Source organism: Hippichthys cyanospilos, chromosome 5 (assembly GCF_059441005.1).
Source record: "Hippichthys cyanospilos isolate Australia breed blue-spotted pipefish chromosome 5, RoL_Hcya_1.0, whole genome shotgun sequence".
Classification (NCBI taxonomy): domain Eukaryota; kingdom Metazoa; phylum Chordata; class Actinopteri; order Syngnathiformes; family Syngnathidae; genus Hippichthys; species Hippichthys cyanospilos.
Genome location: NC_142373.1, coordinates 18,758,472 through 18,784,957, shown reverse-complemented (window position 1 = coordinate 18,784,957; position 26,486 = coordinate 18,758,472). Strand labels below are relative to the sequence as shown.

The window sequence follows — 26,486 nt, the reverse complement described above, 5'->3', positions numbered from 1 at the left end:
TGGCCGCTCTATCAGAGGAAGTCCGCCTGCTGGGCTTAAGTGTGTCAATGAACGGTTGAGGGGATCAGCGATAAGTGAAGCTTACCTCCTCGGCTAGTCTGGAACAGCCAAATTGAGATTAAACCATTTCAAGCCAGCAGCACATGTCAGTCAGACTCTTACTAGTCATCTTGGGATTCCCGCTCCAACTTCTAATTATACTCACCGGACAAACGCAAATATAATTTAAATATATAAAAATGATATAATGTGAATATATATATATATATATATATATATATATATATATATATATATATATATATATATATATATATATATACACACTGTGTTTCCCCAAAATTATAAGACACACTTTTTTTCCCCAAAAATGAAGGACAAAAGTATGGGTGCGTTCTTTCAATGGTGACTTAAAAATTAGATTTTTTTCAACACCATTTGAGGACGGGTTTTCGCGCACAGATGTGCATTTTTGAATTGGTTGTATTCTCACTTACAATAATTACCGTAACGGGATGAGCTAGAGGGCGGAGGTTATAATGGCATTTTTATCGATAAGAGAGCAGACTGAACCAACGTCTGAGTCCATCCTTGCTCACATGCAGGACCTCTATTACTGCTTCTGCTTCCTTTGGCAGTTTCTGAAATATACTGTACAATATTTGTGGCCATACAGTGTAGCATTTGTGAGTGTATTATTCAGTTATCATTCGGCATCACGAAGAGTAAATCATTTCCGTATGTCAATACAACATTTACTCCCCTTGCAAAAGCCAAGGAAGTTGGATGTGTTTGCCTGAATATATATTTTTTTGGTTGAGAAACTGAAGGGAGCTTGTTAATAGAAAGTGACCGCGTACATATTGTGACATTCATGAGTCATATGAGGAAAGGTCAGGGGCACTTTTGGCTGCGCTGAGAATCACTACAGCAACTACAACACATGTAAACAGAGTTAACTATTAACGTGCAGTGTGTCACCACAGAGAATACCACCCTCACCGATGGTGCAACAAAACGGGGGTCAAGCTAGAACGCCCACTGCTGACACACTGCACTGCAGCTCTCATCAACCTGTCATTGTCAAGGGATTCTTCTGGGATTCTTTTGACGGGCAGTTGGTGATGTGTGCAACCCTCCGTGGATATGTATTTTCTGTACGACTGCATAAGGTGACTAGGACTATAAGGCGCACCTTCAACGAATGGCCGATTCGAAAAGTGTTTACATGTATAAGGTGCACCGCATTATAGGGCGCATAGAATAGAAGCTACAGAATTGGCTGGCGTTGCGTTATGCAACCGCTAGATGGCGCTGCGCTCAAGGCAACGTCAACAAAGCAATCAGATAAGTCAGTCAGAATGTATTAAAAGACAATTAGAAATTAAGAATAAAGATGATTTGTGCAAAGTACTATCTGAAGAATGAGGAAAGAATACCTCATGATTACCTTAAGGGACTGTTTAGAACTTTATATCAATGTTAAAAACAATCAAGAGTAAGGTAAAAATTGAAAAATGTACATGGCGATTAAGTTATTTTATTGATTTGTCCCCCAAAAATCTCTCAGTTTATGAACTGTATAAGGCGCACCAAATGAGAAGATGCACTATCAGCTTTTGAGAAAATTGGAGATTTTTGGGTGCACCTTATAGTGCAGAAAATTCTATACTTATTTTTTTCTTATTGTTTTTTCAAGTGTTTGGCCACAGGAGGGTCTAAAAATGTCTGGTACTAATCAACTAATCTATTGCATTAGTACCTTGTCTATTACTTTAGTACTAATTATTTACACTTTTTTTAAAATGGCGCTTTCTTTTGCAAAAATTTGTATTTTTTAGCTCCTTGTTCACATGTAAAATGCTTCATAATTGGAGCATATACTGTATAAACCAATCAAAATTTCAAACTGTTAGAAACATTTTTTTTGTAAAAACAAAAAAAAATGCAATTCTAACTGAAAAGCAGAGGTAAAAATGGAAGAATTTACACAGCAATTAAATGTTTTTATTTTTCCGTCCCCCAAAAATTGCATTGTATAAGGCGCACCTTATTATAAGGCACACTGTCAGCTTTTGAGAAAATTGGAGGCTTTTAGGTCCGCCCTGTAGTGTGGAAGATTTGGCGCCATAAGTGCAAAGATGTATTGAAGGGACCTGAGAAAATCCCGAGCCTGTTATTATGCTGAAGTTATTTGAATCTTGTTCTAAGGATCCATTTCCTATGAAGGCAAACATTTGCCCTCATCCTTTATACAAACTGTGAACTCTGTTTAAAGGGCACAAAGCAATTACTGCAAAAAGTATATTTTTCTCCCTCTAAAGCCACGTTACATGGTTCATTTTTCCTTCTCTAATCATAGTTGTGAATATGCTTCGGCGAGGACCGTACCCTGCGACTCTGCTCGATTTATTATCAGAAGTAAACACACTGGTGAATAAATAAGGCTTTTGTTGGTTTGCAAAAGAACCTTCATTTAAACTCGACGCGCTCATTTGACGGATGTGTTTGATCTCAAAGTCAGAACACGGGCTTCCATGTGTGTGAGTCTTCAGCACTCTTGAATATGTCCGTCGGATTGTTATTTTTGTCTCTGGGGCCTTGTTGGTTGACTCTCCTGCCAAGACATATCCTCTTCTCCAACACTTTCATTAGCGGCCAGCGTTTTCTTCACTAAATGAAGACAATGGATTTTATTCACTGTGGTAATTAATGCCTTATTTAGCCAGGAAGAAGAGGAGAGGTGGGATGAATTCTGACCTCCTTGGTTTAACCACCACCGGAAATCCTAATGAAATGTGATTGGCAATGCTTCACCGATGTGTTTTTTGTTCCTTAGCTTTTCTGTGTTGCTTTCTCTTAATCAAGGTTGTAGCAATAATGTCATACTGTACAAACATAGATGTAACTTTGTTTAAGATCAATATGCTACCCCCCAAAAAAAAGCACTGCACCTTCTACTTCGAGTAGTTTACATCCCTGGTTCCATCGTGTTACAATCACAGGCCACTAAATTTTTGTAAATTTCGTACTATAAGACAATACCTTTTTCTCAGGATTTGAACCCTGCGGCTTATAGTCCAGTGCGGTTTATCTGTTCTTTCTGTATCCGTATATACCATATTTACAACGTCATAGCTTCTAAGGGAAGAGGTGTCCAAAGGACGTCCCGCAGGCCATTTGCGGCTGCCGAGTGTCTTCCCTCATTTTGTACGCCCCTGAATAAGGGTGAGAGAAATGTGGTGTTAAGAGCAAAGATTATGATTGGCCCAAAATATTAGAAACAGATTTCAATGAGATGCGGTTGGCACCACTATCAACAATTCTTTTGTTTTACTTTTTTTTGTTGTTGTTTCTTTTTGCAGATGGGTCTTATTATTGCATGTTATGAAGGCAGTTTGCAGCAAAGAGGTTTTGTCACTTTGTGTTCAAAACAAAAAACGGATTGTATTCAACATAATGGTCTGGGGGAAAGCTTGGCTGTGTTTAAAAAGAAAAACACATTGAAACAATTTCAGGATGTACACACACTTAGCTTTGATTATGTGTTTGACGACATTGCAAACTGATATTGTACACGGAGTTCACCGTAATTCCCCAAATATAAGAGACTCTTTTTTTCTCCGAAGTTAAAGTACGGGTGCATTCGATAAGCAGTAACTTAAAGATTCGAATTTTCGAATTTTTTACAATAAAATTCAACACCACTTCAAGGAAGATTAATTCATCGGACACACAAGCTGAGTTTTGACACTTGGATGTGCATTTTTATATCAGGCGTATTCTTATCGTGTAGTTACGCATATATCTGTGTACGCAGTCCAGCAAATCAACTTTTAAAATTCAACGAGCCCCTCCTTTGGGTATTTCATCACGCCAGCCTTGTGATTAAACCGAAATGAAGTTGTTTGAGGGACTGGATAATGATTCCCTCTTTATAAAATGATATGCACCTATAAGAAGTGACAATCTAGCCATTTATTATCTCCATGGCGTCCTGGCCTCTGTCAGGGGACACAGCTACAAGGTGCTGGCAAGCAGGAGAACACACACACACACACACAAACACACACACAGAAAGAAATGCAGTGCAAGCAAGCACAGAAACATCAGTTTTATTTTACTGTTATTTGCTGACATCAAAGTTTGAGGGAACATGAGTTTACCTGATTGCTTTTCCAGCAATTTACTGCCATGTTTTTCCCCCGTTTCTCTCCAGAAGTAGAAACCCTGTTTGTTCCTAATCATAATGTAACAATCCAACTTTTTTTGAAATTACGGGCCTCTGATTGAACATTCTATTCAATGAAGGCAACCAGTCCAATCAAAGCTTAATTAATTGTATTTAAACGTTCAGGAGAGATATTCATTCACCTGCAGACAGAATGTCAGTTTACTTATTTATGTTCTGCACTCATTTCAATCTGGCTTTGGTTCCAGCTTGTCACAGGCAGCGCCTTGAATTTGTCACGCTCATGTCGGCGTGTGTTTTCTTGCAGGTTTACACCAGATATGGGAAATGCTACACCTTCAATGGCAACAAGACCTCATCCAGAAAAACCAAGCAAGGCGGAATGGGGAACGGGCTGGAGATCATGCTGGATATCCAGCAGGATGAATATCTGCCAATATGGAGAGAAACGAGTAAGGCAGTAAACATTTTTTGTCCATTTTGCTCCAGCCTGATGCCGAATTACCATAAAATAATAATGTTCATCATTTTGGGGGGAAATGTACTGCAATCATTCCAGGCAGAATTTGTGAACTAATGGGAAAACTTGGGCATACTAAATGTAAATCTATTGACTGAAATTTTTTAGTATTCGTGTGAACACTGGGAAGTCATACATAATTCATTGCACGTGGCTTTCTTCACTTCGATTTGCAGCAAGTTTGATTTTATCCCATGAGAAATAATCGAAATACAGCTACAGTATGATGGAATCGCCAAGATGGATCTCCAAGACTTTTTAATAATGAAAAAACGTCACATTTCAAAAGCGAATTCTCATAACAAATCAAATGGGGTTCCGCTATACTGGTATCAAATCCCTTTACAGCGAAATTTGAGATCATTGTAATAATGCTTTGCTTTGATTCACGCTTTAAACGGAGATCTTGTTTGCCTGCGTCCGAGACGCATAATATTTGACAAGGAGACTTTGAAAGCCTCTTACATCCATCAGACGCATCGTTTTTTGATATCAAGATATCAATCATCATCCATTTAGTCTTTTATTCAGCAAGACGTGACAATTTACGAAAACCTCTTACAACTTTGTCCGCCATGTTTGTTTTGATCTCGCAAGTCGCGTGCCATTTTTACCCGAGATATCGTTGTTGTAAGATTTTGTCAGCAGGATCTCGTTAGTGGGGAAAAAAATACCTCTAAAAAATGGTTGTTAGGCCTGACATAACGTCAAATCTAGATATATATTTTTTTTTTTAGAGTCAGTGATAAGTCGAGTAATACACAACCCAGTATAAATGAGGTGGAAAGTGAAAACAAAGAAGATAAAAGATCGAGAAGAGGAACAAAACAGACATGTTGAAGCTAAATAAATAAACACTCAAAATAAAAATTCAGCTTTTCTACCAAAATGAACAAATGCTACATGTAAGTTTATTCTATTATTTAAATAAAATGTTACTGTGTTTGTGTTAAACTCTGTTAATTTTTGCTCACATCTTGTAAATGCAGTTTGGACCTTTAGACTTACTTTGACCTTTTAACCGCGCAATTTTTGGGACTCCAAACATCTCGATTGGGACCCATAGCTTTTTAGGATTGCGATTCCCAGGGACACAACAGTTAAAAGACTGGATATGGGAATATATTTTATTCTTAGCTTCAGATTTTGTTCGTATCCCATTGACATCCCATACGCTTTTCTCTCCGTATTTTCAGATGAGACATCCCTGGAGGCGGGAATCCGCGTTCAAATCCACAGTCAGGACGAGCCTCCTTACATTCACCAGCTGGGCTTCGGTGTCTCTCCAGGCTTCCAGACCTTTGTCTCATGTCAGGAGCAGAGGGTAGGTCTTTATCGTCATCATGCAGCGTTATTGCCGGAGTTGTGAACGGCTCCCCTCTGCTGGCTGCCTGGCTCATAAATCTCTGTGCTTAGCTGACGTACCTGCCCCAGCCCTGGGGGAACTGCCGCTCCAGCAGCAAGGAGAAATTCCCCGGATACGACACGTACAGCATCAGCGCCTGTCGCCTGCTGTGCGAGACCAATGAGGTCGTGCGCGTTTGCAACTGCAGGATGGTGCACATGCCAGGTACCTTCTGACTACACCAGTCCTCAATTAGTGAGGGCGGCGCTTTTGGTGTGTAAAGTATAATTGCACCTCCACGCCACTAGGTGGTGTAGTGGCACTCTCAACGTCAAAGTCGTGTGCTGATTTAGAAAAAAAATCTGCACAAATGTTACAAATTATAAATATTTAATAATTATACATTTTGATGATTCAGGTTCAAATGTTCAAGATATTAGTAAACATTTGCTAATGTTCCAGATCAATTTACATTCTTTATTATTTATTGATTGATTGATTTTTTTCATGATCAAACGGTTTAGTTGCTCGAAAATGTTCCTTGTTGAAATAAATACATATATTTTATTCCAGGCACTTTAATGTATTTTAGGTTTTTTTTTTGTCTGTTTCAGACTAACACGTAAGCAACATTTGTTGAAAGATGATTTATATTGCTTTTTGCTTTTGTTGATGTGAAAAAGAATACAATTTTTGATACATCATTTTTAAAGATAATCATTTGATTTCTAGTCAATGTGGTGAATGGAGTGTGTGTGTGTGTGTGCGTGTGTGTGTGTGTGTGTGTGTGTGTGTGTGTGTGTTGGGGGGGTTGAAAAATATGATTGAGAGGCACAACACAGACGTCATATCTTGCTTTTCCATGCAATACTTTACCATCTTTTTTTGGCAAAAACATAAAAAATGTCAGTAATACTCACCATATTACTTTGCCATTGGCATTAAAGTCACGCAGTAATTACACATTGTAAACGCGGTTTTATCAAATATATAGGCCTACAGTGAATGTTAGTCCATTGCACATTCTTGGTTTGTGGTCCTGTAATTTTGCAGCGTTTATTCTAGTTTTCAATACCTACTTTGTTTTGCAGACTGTGTGTTTTGGGTGTAATTCCACAGTTGGCCACCAGATGGCAGCACACTGTATAGTTTGACACGCTTTAAATTGGAAAGATAAAGGGCAAAAACAGGAACCACTTTCAGAACAGTCGTGTTTTAGTTCAAAATTTAAAAGAACCTCTGGAGTCCTGTTTTTGAAGTCTACAGAGAGAGCAACAACTGGTGTGCATCTTTAAGCTGACTATATGGTAAAAACATGTTTTACTTCTTTTGAACCTCAACGTGCAGGTTGGATGATTGACAGATGACCAGTCCAGGGTGTACCCCTGCCTCACCCTAATTCAGGTGGTATAATCTCCAGCCCGACCGTGACCCCATAGAGAACGAGCACGGAGGAATGGATAACATTGAGTGACAGGCGGGGTGAACGAAGAATTCAATTAGTCGTCATCGCTTCTCAGTGGAATATTTGCAGGCAGCTGTTTTAATAATCAGTCGGTCCACAGCAGCCTCGCATTTACATGATATCATGGGGCATGTGCAAAATAATCCATCTACAATTTGGCCCACTTGAACTCTTGGAGGACAGATGTAATTTGGTGTGTCTGACCTTGAGCTATTAGACGTGGAAAGCAACGCTCTTCAGCTCTGATGGCACCTCTCAGTCAGGTGTCAGTCCTGATAACATCTCAGTGAATTTCCAAAAATGTCGCCTCGGTCGGGCATCGTCAATTTCCACCATTTGGGTTGACGGCTCTTAACTCATTCAATCCCAAAGACACTTTTTTTTCGAGAGTCAAAGAAATTCAATCCCAGCTATTGTATGTATTTTCCACGCTATAAGGCGCACCAGATTATAAAGCGCATAGAATAGAAGCTAAAGGGAATGCCAACAAAACAATCAGATAAATCTGTTAAATTAATGTTGTGAGGTATATTTCAAGTTACACATAGCCGGTTGGGAAAATCCAGGCGCAAAAGATAAAAAGAAAAAAAAAACTTTCCCTGGTTTAGCCTCAGCCACAGGTGATTTGACTCAACCTTGTGAAATGAATTGAGTGGTTGACTGCTGGTTGTTTCCATGACTCATATTAGAATTGTGCTACTTGAGACCAAAAGAAATATCATCAGTGTGCATCAGTTGACGCACACTGTGTAAATCCACACTAAAGTGGGTGTCAAAAGTGTTTAAACGGTCTCTTATGATAAATGTGTTTGCCTTTGGAGGCTCCAGCAGTATTTACATCTGACAATTTAGGCAGTTAATAATTACAATAACCTCAGTGAAGCTCAACTCTACGACCAAAAAGTAGACCAATTTTGAGTGGCAGTAAATGAGCCTGACATGGGCTAAATTTGACACCTATAGGGTGTACCTCTCGACCTCTCGTTTGCAAGCCTTTAGAAGGGTCAGCAAAGTGGCATATTAAAAGTCGTCATGTTTTGACAATCTGTGCAATATTTTCACTCCCGTGCTTTTTTTTCTTTTCGTATGGTTTTCCTTTGATATCATACATCAAAAAGCCCGAGTTGGATCAAAACTTTCCTCAGGGGTTAAAATCAGTCATACCAGCCCTCTGACAGAAACTATAATTACAATGTGGCCCACGATTAAATGAATTTGATACCCCTGCTCTCGACTCTTAAAAGACATAAAAGTATGTCTTTGGGACTGAATGAGTTAAAGACATTTGAACGAAGTTGAGATGGATTTTGTTTGTTTATTCATTTATAAAACACTAATATGTAACCCGAAAAGAAATGTTGTCTCCAAATTTCTGCGTTATCGGTGTCCTTGACTGCTAATTATCCGCCCCGGCCCTGACAAACACGCTTATCGGTCTGTCTCTAATATTTATAAATGACTTATGGCTCAAATTAAGTAAAAGACTTAATATCCGACAGGCACAAACATATACCGTTGTCGGATTAGAAAACGCTGTTTGCTGTGTCAATCAGCAGTTTATCACTATAGATTCCCGATTTTTCATTTTCCCAAATTGTCTGGAGGATATAACTGAGGCGCCACTCTTTCAAACACCAAATTAGGTGTCTAGACTCGCACAGCTTGTGTGGCATCAACACTATCGCAGGGAGTCATGCCACTGAATGTAAACTGTGTGTTTATGTCAACCGAGCGGGTGCCTGCATTTAAGCTCAGGAAAGCGCCACAAATTGTTACGCCACACACCCAAACCAAATTTAGGGTACTGTAATAATATTATACCACAAATTAAATGCATCACTGACCTATTGATGAACACTAATCACCTCCAGGGGTGTTCAAATGTCTGTAAATCATTCACCATCCAGGGGTGTCAAATTCATATTAGCTCAGGAGGCCATATGGGTGAAAATTAATTCTCAAGTAGGCCGGACTAGATGGCGATATTATATATATATATATATATATATATATATATATATATATATATATATATATATATATATATATAAAGCTAAATAATGTAGGCCATATGAAAGATTGACTTCCATTCTTCGTAATAGTTGTATTGTGTATTGAGTTGTATTGAGTTGTATTGTGGGAACACTGCCCTCCAACGGTCACAGTTATCACTACAGTGCTCAATTGCGTAGTAAACATGAGTACACAAGTAAACATGAGTTAAGTGTGTCAGCTTCTCTCCATAAAATTTGACCAGAATTTTAACATTTATTATTGTTAATTCTATTTTAAAAGAAGAGAATTCTCATCCATGGCACTGGATGAGCTAACAGCAGGTTCGTTAGTACTCATTCTTTTTTTTAATGCTTCACAAAATTGTCTTGCGGGCCGGATTTAAACTCCCTGTGGGCCGTATCTGGCACACTGGCCGTATGTTTGACACCCCTGGTTTTCACCTTTCAGACAGTAAATCAGAAAACAGAAATGAGAAAAACAGTGAGAGCGGACAAAGAATAATAGAGTTGCTTTGTAATAATATTCCTTAGGGCCACAACTATTACATTACAGGATGACAGCTGTACCATTATAAGTGCTGGTCCGTTGTTTTTAACGGTAGGAAATCAATTTGTGACCTAAATTATAAATGGCCGCCGCCTGACGCGTCAGTCCGGTGGAGAAATTGCAAGCTCAACTTTCCTTTTGAGAAATGTCTCCTTTTAAACAAGAAATGAGCCCCAGCTGCATATGAACAAGACAGCAAAGAAATGCGTCCGTATCGGGAGAAACATTTGAACGAACAGATTGTGAGCAATGATCACTCGGGAGTTCCGAGAAAGCTGCAGCGCCACTTTGGTTTCCCGCGCTGATGTATTGCATCCGGAATTCTATTTATTGGAGATATCAGATTTAATAAACGCGGAGGCTTTGGTCTGCTGGCGGTGGTAAAGCGGGCCTGTCGTGGAGCGCCATACATTAGGGCGCCGCACTTATCACGAGTGAGCACAATTTATCGGGGAATATTCAGAAATCTGAAATTCCTTTATGTGACTCCTGAGAGCAATTGGCTGAAAAGCGTGTCAAGGGAGCGCAAGGGTAACTTGTGAATAGAAGGTTCTTTTTCAGTCTTAAGCACACACACACAGCGCACAGCTGTTCAAATTTTACAGCTCTGACTTTGACGGTTTTTACACAGTAAACAGGATGTGGAAGATAATCCTGTCTTGCACATGCAGTAGTTATTGCCCGAGTTATAGCTTTGTTTGTATATGTTAAAAAAAAAAAAAAGAAACACCATCTGTTCATCAAAACATATATTTAGTAACTGGAATAAACACGTTTTGAATTACCCCTTATAATTCTGTTCCTGGCTCAATTTAACGCCACTGTATAATCGAAGTTGTTATTTTTATTATTTTTGTAACAGTGTGCTGTTTAGAGCTTCACAAAGTTGTCATGTGAATATTTTATTGTTTACAATTATGAGATTTTAGCAGTTTCTGCATGAATCAGCAAATCTTATTTAGTGCCATGACGGGAACAGTACATTTTACTTTTCAAATTAAGAGCAAATTCATTGGCACGGGAAGCAACTTATAACTAAATTGTGTTGTAGTGATTCCTTTTAAAAATAGGGTCTGCCTTTTGTTAAGTTTTATGAGGATGCACACCCTGACAGATGATTTAAGATGATGTTTCGAGAGTTGTGTGATAACTTACATTGTTTAGATCGTTGCAGTTTTCAATGTTTGATGGACCTGTTTTCTGTCTCAGTTTGAACTGTCTGACTGCGTTTGAATGCACCACCAGCAGATTTAACTAGTAGTATCTCAGTGTCTCTAATCAGCACAGTTTGTGACTTTATGTGCCTTTCCAAAGCGTCTCCCACTTTTAAATCTTAACGCACCACTAAGGCATAGAAGCAAAAATGTGTTTTCCAGGATTCGGTTGCCTCAAAGTAAATATTTCAGTGGCTGGGTCTATTTCTATATTTGGGCGACCACCCAAAAAAGCTATTAGACTGTTCTTGTCCTGTGACATGTGGACAGCTCATGGAAAACACGGCACAGCTTTTGTCTCCAAACAAAAAAAAAAAGTATGACTCGCTTTTTAATTGTTCAAGACTCTCATCTGTACTCTAGGTCAGTGTTTTTCAACCAATGGGTTGTGGCACAAGAGTGTACCGCGAGATGTACTGTATTTTCCGCACTATAAGGGTCACTGGATTATAAGGCACACCTTCGATGAATGGTCTATTTTAAAACTGTTTTCACATATAATGTGCAATGCATTATAATTCGCATAGAGTAGACTCTCCAGCAGTGGCTGGGGTTGCGCTATGCATCCACTAGATGGAGCTGTGCTAAAGGGAAAGTCAACAAAACAATCAGACAAGTCAGTCAAACTTTTCAATCAAAATTAAGAAAGCACCAAATTATAAGGTGCAATGTCAGCTTTTGAGAAAATTTAAGGCTTTTGCTGTAGGTGCACCTTATAGTATGGAAAACACGGTAGTCAGGTGTGTTGTGTGAAATCTAATTTCACTTTTTTTTTCCTAATAAAATATAATGAATACTCCTCGCCTCAAGGTGGCAGCACAGCACTTTTTCACTCTCTGAGAAGATCTTAATGTTAATATAGGCGGTATCAAATTGAAAGCATTCCGGTTGGTGGTGCGCCTGGACACTTTACCAAGAAGAAGAAAAAGTGTGCCTTGCCTCAAAAAAGGTTGAAAACGTGGCAATCCCCGTAACATTGTGTAAATGAGATAGAAGAAGAAATAAGTGAGTGTGGGAAAAGTCGCAGAGACGAGGCGATGTCATTTCACTGTACATGAATCAACACACCTCATAAAGAAGCGAAACGGCAGAACTGGGCTAATGGCTTGTGCCGCTAATGAATCCCCGCATTTGATGGACCAGCCATTGGGTTTTTTTTTGCTTGTTTGATTTTTTTTTTTACTCTACATATGCAGTCTGCATGCTCCATTTGTCAGGTACGGCCACGCTCGTGGATGCAAGTCATCCCCGTTCGGAGATGAATGATACGGGACGGCGTGTTGTTCACAGCCGTTCTTCCTCATTGCGGTAGACAGGGGTCACTGATCATTTTGTTAGTGATTGATCAGACTCATTATGTGCTCTCCTCTCCAGGAACCGCTGATATCTGTCCTCCTAATAAAATCAACTGTGTTGACAAAGCACTTGGTAAGAAACAATCTGCTTCATTTCTTTGCTCATGACACTAGAAGTATAAGAGTACATGGCGGATGAAGAGTTTTCTTTTTCCCATAAATGCTAAATTAATCGGAATATCTCGAAAATGACTTTCCCATTGTGATTTTGTCACTTTGGAGTAGGATGACCTCCATTGTTGGACCGTTAATATTATACTTATTCCTCATTTCTGCGGCGTCTCCCCCGTCTTCCATCTGATCTCACTCTCCTTCCAAATATCGCTACGGAACAAAAGTGCCGTTTTCAATAGTATCTAATGTTAAACTATAAAAGAGTTTATGCTAATGGCCAGACATGCGTAGACTTATCTTCTGTCTAATTATACCTTTTCTGCCTTTTTAAACCACAAATTTAATTACAAAATTCAAAATCTATTCAATATTTTAGAAGTGGGTTATATCCGCACGGGTCTTACTCATGAATACAATGATATGAATTATGCCAACTGGATGAAAAGGAAGAGTTTAATATATCATTTTCAGGTAGGAAGAGCTGCGTCATAAAAATAGACGGCACACTGTAAAGCATTCCATCTGCAGCCCCATTTTCTTATTTTTATATGTTATATTATAAGAGAAGTACACGTGCAATGTTGGAAATGGCGGTTGAATTAAAAAAAAAATATTCCTGGCATTGAGCTGTTGTTTTTCAGGAAGGGCAACAGCCCTAATTATGTTTCTTATCAGGAAACAAAAGATGCAAAACAAAGCAACTCAAAACAAAGCGTCTCAAACAATCTGGTATTATTATAAGATAACAATGGCAATGACCTTTTTTTATGTTTCTACTTCTGTGTACCCTCCCACATGATTACATTCAGATATATGACCATGTTTTCAAAATATCCGACTAATTCTTATATCGGGGCGACTTAGGCACTGGTTATTTTCCCTATGCCCTATGACAAACTCAAGGCTCGGGGGCCAGATCCGGCGGTTTTTATGCGGTCCTCGAAATGCTGATTATGACTTCAAGTTGTCTTCAACTTTGACATTTTTTTTTTTGTTATCAGTACCGCTTTTGAAAAGTTTTTAGCGGTCTCTGATTTCAAAATGGCTCTCAGACGGAAACTATACAGTAGCTACAATGTGGCCCATGATAAAAATCAGTTTTGACACCCCTAACCTATGACATCTGTAACTTTGAAAAGTCATATGTAAGTACCGCTGTAACCTGAGGATCCCCCGGATTTTTGTTTTCTTATTACTATTCAACCAACCAACCAACCACTGCTATAAAGAATAGAATAGTACACCTTTATTGTCACCATACGCAAATAGAATAAATAATAAAGAATAAGTTGAATACAAATCAAGTCCATCATATTTTTCAGACCAAGAGGTGCACTTAAAACCCCCAAAATTAAAAGTGCTTATGTATGGATGTAAAATCAAAGTTGAGTAAAGTTTGCCTAATCTAACATTTAAGCATCTACATTTTTATTTAAAGTTTCATTGATCAGGATTATTATTACCATCACGCTTGAGTCTTCATCGTTAAAAACTGCGACTCAAAATGCAGAAGACAGATTCAAAATAGTATCAAATTGCTGTATACATACTGTCAAATTCAGGGGTGTCAAAATTGTTTAAACTTGCGGGCCGCATGGGGGAAAATCTATTCCCCAGTGGTATATACTTATAAAACTTTAAAACAACAATTTGAAATGTATTATTTGTTTTTAATACGGTCCAAAATAGTACAAGCACAACATCACTAATAACCAAAAACATTAGCATTACTATTAATCATAAAATATTTAGTTTTTCATATATTGAAAAAAATTCATTCTTATTATTGACTAACCATCTCGCGGGCCGGATCAAACCTGTTTGGGCGCCATTAAATATAAATAAAGATAAATTGCGTTGACTGTGTGAATAGGAAGAGGCACTACTTAAATGTGCATTTACAAACAGTTTAAAAACCTGAGAAATGGGCCAATATTACAACAATAGTTTACATTTAAATTTCCTTGCAATTTCTTAAAATCATAACTGCATTTTGGGATATTCCTCCTGATTCTGTGTCATCTCTGTGAGCCTGCAGATCTAAAATGAGAGGTTGTTTTTTGTTGCGTTGCAGCACAGCTCCAGAAGACCAGCGGGGACACCTGTCCATGCGAGACGCCCTGTAATCTCACCCGTTACGGCAAAGAGCTCTCCATGGTCAAAATCCCCAGCAAAGGTTCGGCTCGCTATCTCTCCAGGAAATACGACAAGTCGGAAGACTACATCAGGTAGGAGCCACCGAGGGCGAGTGCGAGCGTTCGTGCGCTTCTCGTAAAACTCATCATTAACTCCGACCTCCGGCCTGCCGTCACTTGCGCACCGCGTGAAACACAACAATGCGATGTTTGCGTCGCCTTACTGTTGATGGTTTTTTATTAGTAAATAATCCATTGAATGATTGGGAATGGATTTTACACACCATATGTATATATATATATATATATATATATATATATATATATATATATATATATATATATATATATATATATATATATATATATATATATATATATATATATGATTAGAAACTTCCATGCAATATATATCATTTTAAAGGGGTACACGATATCAATGTCTCAAATTTCATTTTTGGAGACATAAGCCTGATTTTGTGAAAACACGTCATAAATACAGTTTGTTTTTGCACAGATCTGTTTGGGTCCACCTGCATCTGTCTCAAACTTTTCACTGACGAAAACGTTTGCGAATGAAAGACTTCATCTGGAAGTATTTGGAGCAGTTTTTAATTTAACGTGATTAATTGTAAAATGAAGTATCGATCAGTTTACGTTTGGTACAGCGTTGATTGAATATTGTACTTATTTTCTGGTTTGACGTGAGTTGCTGCATTGTGCTTTGCTGTCTTTTAATATTCTGTTTTTCGTAGAGACAATTTCCTTGTGTTGGACATCTTCTTTGAGGCTCTCAACTTTGAAACAATAGAACAAAAGAAAGCCTATGACGTTGCAGGTTTATTAGGTAGGACCTCTGCCTTCTTAAGTCTGTATTTCGGTGGTGCCTTGAGATATGAGTTTAATCCATTCCTCATATTGTTCATATCTCAAATCAGTTTTACAAACTGAAATAGAGCCAGAGTGAAACTCTTAATGATTATTTTAAAACTTGTTAAATTGATGCTCATACCCCAAATTTTGCTCAAGAGTGAAAAAAATGAAAAAATTTCCAAATGTCAAGGCACCATTGTGTTGGTTTAATAAAATCACGAGGATTCTAGAACAAAACCTTGTCAATGACTCTGCTTTTTGTCTTAATGCACTGCGTTTAGGTGACATTGGTGGACAGATGGGTCTTTTCATTGGAGCCAGCATACTGACTATCTTAGAAATACTGGATTACATCTATGAGGTACTCAGAAACATTCTTACGGTAAAGGCACTATTTTTTTTTTGTTTACTTAAGTCTAAAGGACAAACGTCGGCCTATTGTCATGTGAAAGTCAATCTTCAGAACCTGGAGTACAAGTTATGTGAACAAAATAAATAAAAGTTCATGTCTTGGTAACATTGTCATCCATGTTCAGATATTTCACACAAGTTACATTCGTATTGAATATTGTATTATTGGGAATCCAAAGCTTGAGTTATTGTCACGTTTCGATCAAGAATCGGCAGAATTAAAAAAAGAAAAAAAAAAAGACGCTGGCAGTGGCTTTAGAACAGCAGGCCCATTTTTGACCTCAATCCAGCAGGCCAAGACAAAATGTCGCCCCAAATTCCCCTCAGACTGATTGTCATTTAACGTGCAGCCTGACTAATGTCACGCCGCCTGATTAAATGTGCATATCAGTTCCCAGATGATGGAATTGCAAATGTGGCGCGGCACAATCAAATGTTTCCCATCACGTAACCAGTAAGAGTAGTTCCGGAGACAAATATTAGGAACTAGTCATGGGCCGATATCAGGTTCTTACAGTATGATAACTTTGAGCAGAAATATCTCGGTGTCATGGTATCACAGGATTAAAATTACGGCTGTATTTTTCAGTCTGTTTTACCTTGAAAGAAACTTTTGAGTATTTGATACATTAAGAAATGTGTACCATATTTAAAACAAATAAATAATTAAACCAGTACATTAATGTTTTTCTTGTTTTTTTAATTGTTCACATCGAGTCACAGTGCCCTGCCACTGGTAAAAAAATAAAAAAATAAAAGTGTTTATTCAGGTTTTCTTTGTTTTGTTTAAGAAAGAAGAACAGACAACAATTTGAAAGCCATTTGAGATCCACTAAGGGCACGGATGGCATGCTAAGCCTCATAACTTGATTTCCATCCCGCTTAAATTTGAATGGGTTAAGACAAAGCCTCTCATCCCTGATGCAAAAAAATATAAGACAAAATAAAAACGCAATTGCCATCTTGAGTTAAGCATATTCTGCTCACTTTAAAGAGATAGATAGATAGATAGATAGATAGATAGATAGATAGATAGATAGATAGATAGATAGATAGAGTAGAAAAAATGCGGTCTTCAACCATGCCCCAAACAGAGGGCATAGCTCAAGTCTGAAAAAAAATCCCTCCATGCCTTATTAAGAACACAACAGTTACAGAAAGCCTGTCCTGATTTTACATTGACAGAGTACACAACTTGAATTAAGAGTTCTTAGTTTCACAGTTTACAACGGACACTTACTTTTTAGTGTCATCATGCTCTGAATTTCTTGCATGCCTCATCCTCTTCTCATTTGTGTTCTTTTGGGTTGCTGTGTCACGCAGGTCTTCAAGCAACGGTTACAACGTGTACTGAGGCCACAAAAAGAGGAAAAGAAGAGCAAGCCGCAAGCGCAGCCCGCCACCGTTGCCACGGTCGGCCTGGAAGAGATGAAAACAGAGGTCGGGCACATTCTGTACTGCAACAAACTACGCTTCTTTTTCATGCAGTCTCTTTCCCCATGGGCACTATAATTTAATTAAAAACTACATTGGAATATTCGGGGGGAATCTGATTGTTTTTCCACTTCAGAAATGTGCATCTTCTCTTTTTAATTCATTGCAGATATTTGCTCAGAGGATGGACTTGTTTATTACACAATTTTATTTTGGATGTAGATGGGTCCAGCTGCGCCTGCAACGAGGAAAAAAAATGAATAAATAGAGCATCTGCCAACATCTTTTTTGAATTGGAGGACATTTTACATCCCAACAATTACATTTGAAACAATCCACTGACAAAATATTAAAACATGCAGTTTCTGAGTAAATCTATTTGCCATGAGACGAAACGCTAAGAGAAAAAGAATGCCTGAAAGTAGTTTTAAAATATGAAATTACTCTGGGGTATCCTTGAAAATGACATATTTTCTCTCGTCCTACAACCTGAAATGACCAAATTGAATCTCAGATGAAACAGTTCAAATGGAATTTAAATGCTATTATTTTGATATTATTTGTTCCATTGCTGTCTCTTGCAACTGTGGGAACATTTGTTTTAATAAACAGAACATTTCGAATAATGGTAAATGCTAAATGGGCTTTCTAATGATTATTTGTGGAACGCGTGTCCCACAACATGCACGCAAGCCTGTTAACATAACCTTTTTAGAGTTATTTGTTTTAATTCATTGAACATATAATTACAATGCAAAAGGAAATTTGAAAAAAATAATAAAAATAATAAAAAAATAATAAAGATAAAAAAAGCATCAACAATAGATTACATATTCAAAGGAGTAGGAAGAAGTTGAAGAACTTGTCAGGTCCTACCCCTTGTTTTCGTTAAATTGTCGCATGATATTTAAATATTAGGTAAATTATTTATAGTAAAATATGTCGTGGATTTTTTTTTTAAATCACTTGTGCCCCTTGGATCTCTGATTTCCTCCAACAAAATTCTGAATGCTGTGGCAGACTTGATTGTTGTATACTGCACTTTATACATTATTTGTGCTGTTTTGAATTCAAAAACATAAACATGTTTAATTTAATGAATAATGAATGGTTTGGCAGGTTCGCTCGTCAATTTTTCATATTTTTATTACATAGTTAAATTTCTCACACATAATCAGAAGAAGATAATGATTTTTTTTTATTTAATTTCTCATTTTTTCAGTTTCTCCTCTTGGTCAGCAGTAAAAGCTAGCTAAACAGGTAGCTTGCATTAGCGCAGATTTGCAACGCTGTGCCAGGGTTGCACCTGGTACAACAAGTTGATGAAAATGAAGCAGAAAATCATAGAAGTGAAGGTTTTATTTTCAGGAATTTGAAAACTCAAATTCCAATTCTGGAATGACCATTATATATTAGCTAAATGTAATTTCGTATTTCCGTTTGTCTTGGAGACGTTCGGTCATTAGATTCATCTTTTGACGTTTTCTCTGTTCACTTTAGCTGTTTTCATTTCTTCCGCCGGCCTTTCCGAGGAGATTGCTTTTCGCAGTCATCATCATTAAATGAATTGATTCCGAAATTAGTGCAAGGCCGCATCCTTTTTTGTAATGGAATTATGCTTCCAGGGGAAACAGTGATATTGATAGATTTGATTTGATCCAAACTTGCAGATGTGATAATGTCAGAAATGTGCACATAATACGGACAAAAGTATTGGGACAATGTACATGACACACACGGGAAAGAAAACAAACATCCGTCATTTTGGGGAAGCTTTTTTATAAGATTTTGGGATGGTGATTTTTGCACAGTCATGCTGGAAAGGACTTTCCCTAAAGCATAGTTGTGGAACTCCAGTCCTGGAGGGTCGGCATCCTGCATGTTTTCCGGTTTTCTCTCCCCAACACACCTGAGTCAAATGGTTCGTTTATTAGCAAGCTCTGCAGTAGCTTGAAAATGATGCTAATCATTTCTGTTTGAGAGAGAGGGTTTGGAAACATGCAGCATATGGAAACCTCGAGTACTGGAGTTCGACACCTGCGCCCTGAAGGGTTCCCACATGGTCAAAAGCTAGAAATAGCCAAACAATTGTAATTGGGAGAAAATCATTGCTTATTTATTTTATATGCTTTTGAATTTGCAGGTTTTTCCAACTTGAAAAGAAATTAACGCTCTGATTCTATCAGTTGTTTGACAAAATTAATGAAAAATGTGTTCAAAAATGTTTTGGATCCCCAAGCAAAACACAAGTTCATATTTGGAGGAGAAATATAATTATAAACGCATTCAATTGAATGGAGTTGAATAGTTTCTGCACTACGTTTCAATCAATGTGACATTGATCGACATCTGGCCCATCACGGGGCATTTGTTAAAACACACAAAAAAGAGGAATTTCACAACTACTGTAAGTGTGTTTCATCCGTCGTCATAGTCCTCGGGATAGACATTCCATCAGATGTCGGTCAGCCCGATGTTCCCCTATTACCGACGGAATTACAAGCCAAGTGTTTTGTCTGTTTGCATTCACTATAAACTGATCATTTGGCGCCACCACTAAGAAGCAGCAGACTATGCCCAGGTGAGTGAATGAATTGCCTTGGTTCAATTCACTACTTGTCTTTCATTGCATCAATTTTTGCCAGCATTACTGGGGATGTCATTGTTTGTGCTGCATTTCTGAGTCATGGTTTCATGAACGAGCGACAGACTGATGGACCAAAAAATATTGTAAGAAGATATCAACATAATTAACCAGAATATAAAGAATTGAACAGCTTGTGCATCATAATGAACTCGCTGCAGCTCCGTGTGTCCAATTTCACAACTTTCACTAATACGGCAAGCCTGCAGTAATTGTTAGATACCAAAGAAGCGTTTCAAAACAATTGTGGGAATTCTTCATGTGTTTGTTCTTTTACTTTTTACCGGTGCATTAAACCGAAAATCGTGACCACAAAACAGAAAGCCGAGCCAAGCGATGGAGTTAGCGAACCGTTCCGCCCGTATAAACGTAACTCATCAGGGGAGGATTCTATTCAAGGGGTTTTCTGTGCTTTCAGCAGGAGCCCAATGCCGTGCCGCGAAGTCACCCGGAGGGAGCGTACGCCAACACCATGTTGCCCAACCATCACCACCACCCTCACCATCATCACGCCGGACGCCACGGAGTGTTTGAGGACTTCACATGCTAGATCCAGCCATCGATTCCGTTTCTTTTTTTTTCTTTGCATTGACAACCGAAGGGAGGGAAAAGCAGCATTTGTTGCCGTCCAGGAGAGACTTTTTGCATTAAGCACCAGTTCTTTGCTGCCATCCGTGAAAAGCTCCAGCCAAAGTCCAACACCAAACTTGAGATGCTAACAAAGCACTTGTATGTACAGTATGTAGGCACAAAATGGACACTGCGTAATATTTTGCTGTTTTGTTTTTGTCAGGATGGGACCTCATCAACGTCGTTTTGCTTCAAACGGGAAGTCGGGCACTCACGTAGAACCGATTTTACCTTCTCTGAAAGAGAATAAGAAGAGGACTGTGTGACCCCTTGACGTAATTTACGCTCCCCAAAATATAACGTAATTCCCCAAATATAAGACATACTTTTTTTTCTCAAAAATGAAGGCCAAAAGTATGGGTGTATCCTGCAAATGGTAACATAAATTTGATCCTTTTGAGGAAGATGGCTCTGTCTGCCAGATAAGCCGAGTTTTGACGCACAAATGCACATTTTTATACCGGCCATGTTCTTACAGCTCGTGTTAGCTGAGGCTCTTACGGCATTCTTTTCATTAAAAGAAGCAAGCAGACTGAACCAACGTTCAAGTCCACCCTTGTTAACACAAAGGAACATAACAAAAACGGAGTGGATCAATTAAGAATGGCAAAGTACTGAACTATCTGCACCGGTTAGAGGACTCGTTTATTAATTGCGGTCTTTTGGCATATACACTCAATCATAAACTTAGTGGAACAGGGATAGTACGCATCTTCAGATATTTATGGCCAAAGGAACTCCAGCTGGAAAAGGAAAAGCAACTGCTTCGAGTGCATTCAACGTTACACTGGTGCGGAGTTCCACTGCTCGCTCACAGTGTGGCAAATCTGAAAGTTCCTTAACCCGCAACAAATATATAATTTACGGATATGAACAAGAAAATACGAAGAATTTACAAAGATGAGCTTCAATCGGTTTTGCCATAGTTTTTACATTGTCGCAGAACTGTTGGTGCATCTTAAACACAGTAACATAGAAGATTTGAGAATTTGACCCAAAAATTAAGGGCCTATACACAAGTGTGTCCTATATTTGGGGATTTATGATAATTAACTCATTCAGTACCAGCCAAGCCCAACACAGAAAAATGAAAACATATATATATATATATATATATATATATATATATATATGAATAAATCGTTTTGGGGAGTGAATGAGTTAATTTTTGGTTTCTCTTGAAGCCATCTTGAGCTTTTTTTTTTTAAATATTGATTGGAGTACGCACTGTACTGCTGCATCAAGTTGCATTGCAACGTCATGAAATATCTCATCATTTAAAGAAATACTAAGATCTATATGTTCTATATTGTATACAAAATGAACTCTAAAGTAAGAAAAAAAAACTTTTTTGTGCAACTGTAATTCAAACTATATCGGGGTATATTGAGGTGGATTTTTTTTCTTCTCCGTTTTTGGAGGTCGCAGTGACGGAGTGACATCTTTCCACATGATACACGTAGTCTGATTTGTGGTAAAGGTGTTAGAGAGTAGCATTGTACATTGTAACACGAACATTGTAAAAAAAAACAATGACGAAAACATGAGAGAGATTCTGTTTTAATGGTTGTTGTTTGTAATGCAGGCAGATATAACTTAAGTAATCTTTATGTTATTTATACATTTTAGAGAAAGAATTTTATATGCGATCACGATTGTAGCAATTGCTGTACACTGAAAATCTGCAGATAAAGAAGAATATCAATACATTTGTACAGGTAAGAACAATGACTATGTATTGTGGACATTATTTCTGTTTTTTTCTTATATATATATATATATATATATATATATATATATATATATATATATATATATATATATATATATATATATATATATATATATATATATATATGTGTGTGTGTGTACAGTGGAGCCAAAATCAATGAAATCCACCAAAGTCAAGCAAACTAGCGGAATCGTGAGTGATTGTAAAATCAAAACAAAGCATCGCTGGCTCACCAATGAGCATTGAAAAAAAAATAGAAAAGAGCAGAATGTACAAGTCAATCGAGAGAAGAGACTAAAGAACAAGCAGACATGTCCTTTTTATTCTTGCGAGACAGATGAGCAAATACAGTTTTGATGTATCCATCATGTCATCAGGACAATAAATCACAGTATGTTTTTACATTCACCATTACTTTTGCTTGTCTTTTTATTTGCAATAATCATTCTTATCATTTATTATTTTTTTTCCATCCAATTCACTTCATTCTAGTTCCACCATATTCAGAAAATTCATGCCATCTGGACTGCCTGTTTTTTTTTCACAAATTAAAAAAAAAATTACAATTTCGCATTTTTCACCCCAAGAAAAAAAGCATTCACTTCTAATGAGGGATTCCTCAAAAAGATGTTTATCCTCCTTCCTAATTTTGAAATTATCAGTTATTTCCGTTAACTTTAGGGACACATTTCAACATTAGTCAAATTCACACATACCAAAAATTTTACATTTTTCTGTGGCATCTTCCTTATTTCTTGGCCAGTAATTCATAAACTTGTATACGTTTTGCCACCATTATTTATATATATATATATATATATATATATATATATATATATATATATATATATATATATATATATATATATATATATATATATGCACACACACACACAGTAGAACTCCTCTACAATGAAATCTTGTTTCAGATTTTCCACAACGCGTGCCTTCAGGAACTTCTTTACAAGTGGAAAACATGGCGGAAAAACTATTGATTATGAAAGTTCACCGGTACAAACACCTTTATGATTCGGCTGAAAAGGACTACCATGACCTAAATACCGTAAACCACTCCTGGCCACGTTCAGGAGAGGCATGGAGTCTAATAAAAAAATGCTGGGAATAATTTTGTTTGAATCTACTGGGATTCTCTACCTCTGTTACGGAGTTTGTTTGTATGCTATAGACTCCATTTACTGCCACCTAGAGAATGGGAGAATATCGTCTGACTGCGGGGAAAAGCCATACTGAGTATAAAGTGCTGCAAAACGCACGGAGGTGCATCAATCATTAACTGAGCTAGACTTTTGCTACAGGCTTGTTTTCGCTGAATTTCAGTGCAACGCAAATGCAGAGAAAAACATTTTGTATTATGATTTTTCCTTGTAGGGGGAAGTAAGAAAGAGGGATAGACTTTAATGCATGAAGATTTGTTTTCACACTGGGGGGTATTTTTGCACATGCGGGTTTTGTTGGAGAGGAGTTTGTGTATATCATATTTCTGCCTGGTCTATGGATTGAGTAACAAAATGACCAAGAAAATTTTCAATTTGCTCTGCTCATTCGGCAACTTGGATATTCAGTACGAGCTACCGCCACACCACCATCTGTCAACTCCCCTATTCCTGTCAAGTAATCATGGGCTGTATATGACTGTTTAATATTCATAATCATGTGTCACTTTGACATTTTCAAAAGGTTCCCAATCGCACTCTCTGATGGCATCCCACACAGGCCATGCATAACAATCCTCTCCTCTGTCATCAATAATGGTGCCTTTCCGGGCTCAGACGAGTCACGCGGGGCCCTGGGCCGTCGACGAGAATACGCCGCATCTTTTATTGCGAATTTCGCTCGATTGGGAACCCGGGAGCATTTGTTGTCTTCTGTGTTCACAGGAGGCCGATTCGATACGCAGCCCTCGTTTCTGATTGAGGAAGGTGTTTGGGACGTGTTTACACGGGAGACGGCGTCACGTGCGCATGTAAGCCGAGCGGGGTGTTGCCAGGCACAATGTCGGGCCTCAGGCTCGTTCGCCGCAGCAGACGGGACAGCATGCCGCCTGCATTCTTGGGATTCCCCGAAACCCTTAGGGGTTGACTTTCTGGGCAATCCCTCGTCCCTGGATGGAATTTACTGTTTGATGGTTACGCTTGAGCCGTAAAAAATCTATTTACGTTAAATCGGCTGAAAGAAAAAAAATGTTCTGTGGAATATTTGACATTTCCAAGAAGTCATCTCATGTGAGCAGCTTGTATTTAGGGGCAGGCAGATATGGATTGTTTTAGGGCAGTGCTTCTCTAATAGTGGGGCAGGCCCCCCAATGGGGGCGCACTTGACCCCAGGGAAAAGGCTTCGTTTTTGTTGTGTAAAGTGTAATTGCAATAAAATAAGAATTTTCATCTTTTTTTATTTTGTTTCAGGCACTTTGATGCGCTTGGTTATTTTTTTTCTCTTTTAGACTAAGCTGTAACCCGTATAAATGCTGTAGAAATAATGAACAGTTGTTGAAAGTTGATTTTGATTTTTGATATTGCTTTTTTCTTCTATTAATGTTAAAAAAGAAAAGGTTTAGGTATACTTATATAATCTTTTTTAATAATCATATTTATGGTCAGTGCGTCAACTGGAAAAAAAACGCTTCTTTAAGACTTTCTGTTAAAAGTGATGAGGTAAATTCGATTTTTTTTGTCTCCTTCAAGGCAAAAACCCTTTTCCTCAAATACTGCTGTCAGACAATGTTATTTTTTAAATTGTAAACTGTCCTTTCAACAAGCGAATGCATGACTCAAGTAATAGAAACTAAAAAAAAGAAAAAAAAATGCAAATGATTGATTACAATTATGAGTCACAGTACCCATTGGGTTTTAGTGGCCAAATAATGGCATTTTCTAGCAATTTATCTATTAAATGTCAAAACGTGTGACTTTTTAACACAACCTTGACAGGAACCACGACTGTCAGGTAAAACCAGATCAGATCAACAATGATTGCAAGCAAATACGCTCCTGTGTGGGAGGAGAAAGTGCATAAAACCAAGCACAAAATGGTGGCTTACAATCAAGTCCCAGCTGCTGCGTAATTATGTGGTTTTATGACATGCCTTAGGGGGGAGTACATATGGAACCTTGAAATAACTGGAACGGTAACTGACGGTAATTACGTTTGCAGTATTTCCCTTTCTTTTTTACCGAACCAGATAAAAAAAGACTCTTCAGGTTTGGTAGGGTCAGGAATGCAGATGCTAAAAGCATGTCTAGAAACTACATGAGTGGAATTGTGCTTGAAATACAGACTCACAAGTGGCCCCTAATAACTGATCGAGTCGTACCGTATTTACCATACTATAAGGCACACTGGACTATAGGCACACCTTCCCTGAATGGCCTATTGCAAAGCTGTTTTCATATGTAGGGTGTACTGCATTATAAGGTGTATAGAATAGAAGCGACTGTAGTGGCTGGGTTTATGTTGTGCATCCTCTAGATGAAGCTGTGTTAAAGGGAATGTCAACAAAACAATCATATAAGTCAGTTAAATGTTTCAATCAGAAATTAATAAGAAAATTATTTGTGGAAAGTACTATGAAGAATGGGTGAAAAATACCTCTCGATTGTATGAAAAGAGTGTGTGGATCAAAGTTAAGATGAATCAATAGTTTGAAAGAATAGAATTGAGTCAAATGTTTTTATCAACGTGCAACCGAAAACCTTAAAATATGTTTTGTTGATTCAAACACTGTTCCTGGATTTGTTTTACAAAATTGGGCTTTCTTAAACAAAAATTCATGGTTTTTGTCCCAAAATGAATTGCTTCAAAATTGGTGCATTAAAAAAAATAAATTGAAAAAAAAAAAATTT

At 37.8% G+C, this 26,486-nt stretch overlaps 1 protein-coding gene across 1 annotated transcript in view; it reads left to right on the top strand.

Annotated features, from left to right (window-relative positions):
• The window catches only part of asic4a (acid sensing ion channel subunit family member 4a), a 157,711-nt gene extending 135,085 nt beyond the window's left edge, over positions 1-22,626 (top strand). Inside the window, exons 4-12 of the mRNA XM_088415941.1 lie at positions 4,500-4,644; positions 5,909-6,036; positions 6,129-6,282; positions 12,673-12,726; positions 14,842-14,995; positions 15,658-15,749; positions 16,057-16,136; positions 17,510-17,626; positions 20,683-22,626. Of these exons, the coding sequence (XP_088272067.1) occupies positions 4,500-4,644; positions 5,909-6,036; positions 6,129-6,282; positions 12,673-12,726; positions 14,842-14,995; positions 15,658-15,749; positions 16,057-16,136; positions 17,510-17,626; positions 20,683-20,814 (1,056 nt within the window). The 3' untranslated portion in view covers positions 20,815-22,626. The remainder of the gene's footprint in view (positions 1-4,499; positions 4,645-5,908; positions 6,037-6,128; positions 6,283-12,672; positions 12,727-14,841; positions 14,996-15,657; positions 15,750-16,056; positions 16,137-17,509; positions 17,627-20,682) is intronic.
• Positions 22,627-26,486: the final 3,860 nt, after the last annotated feature.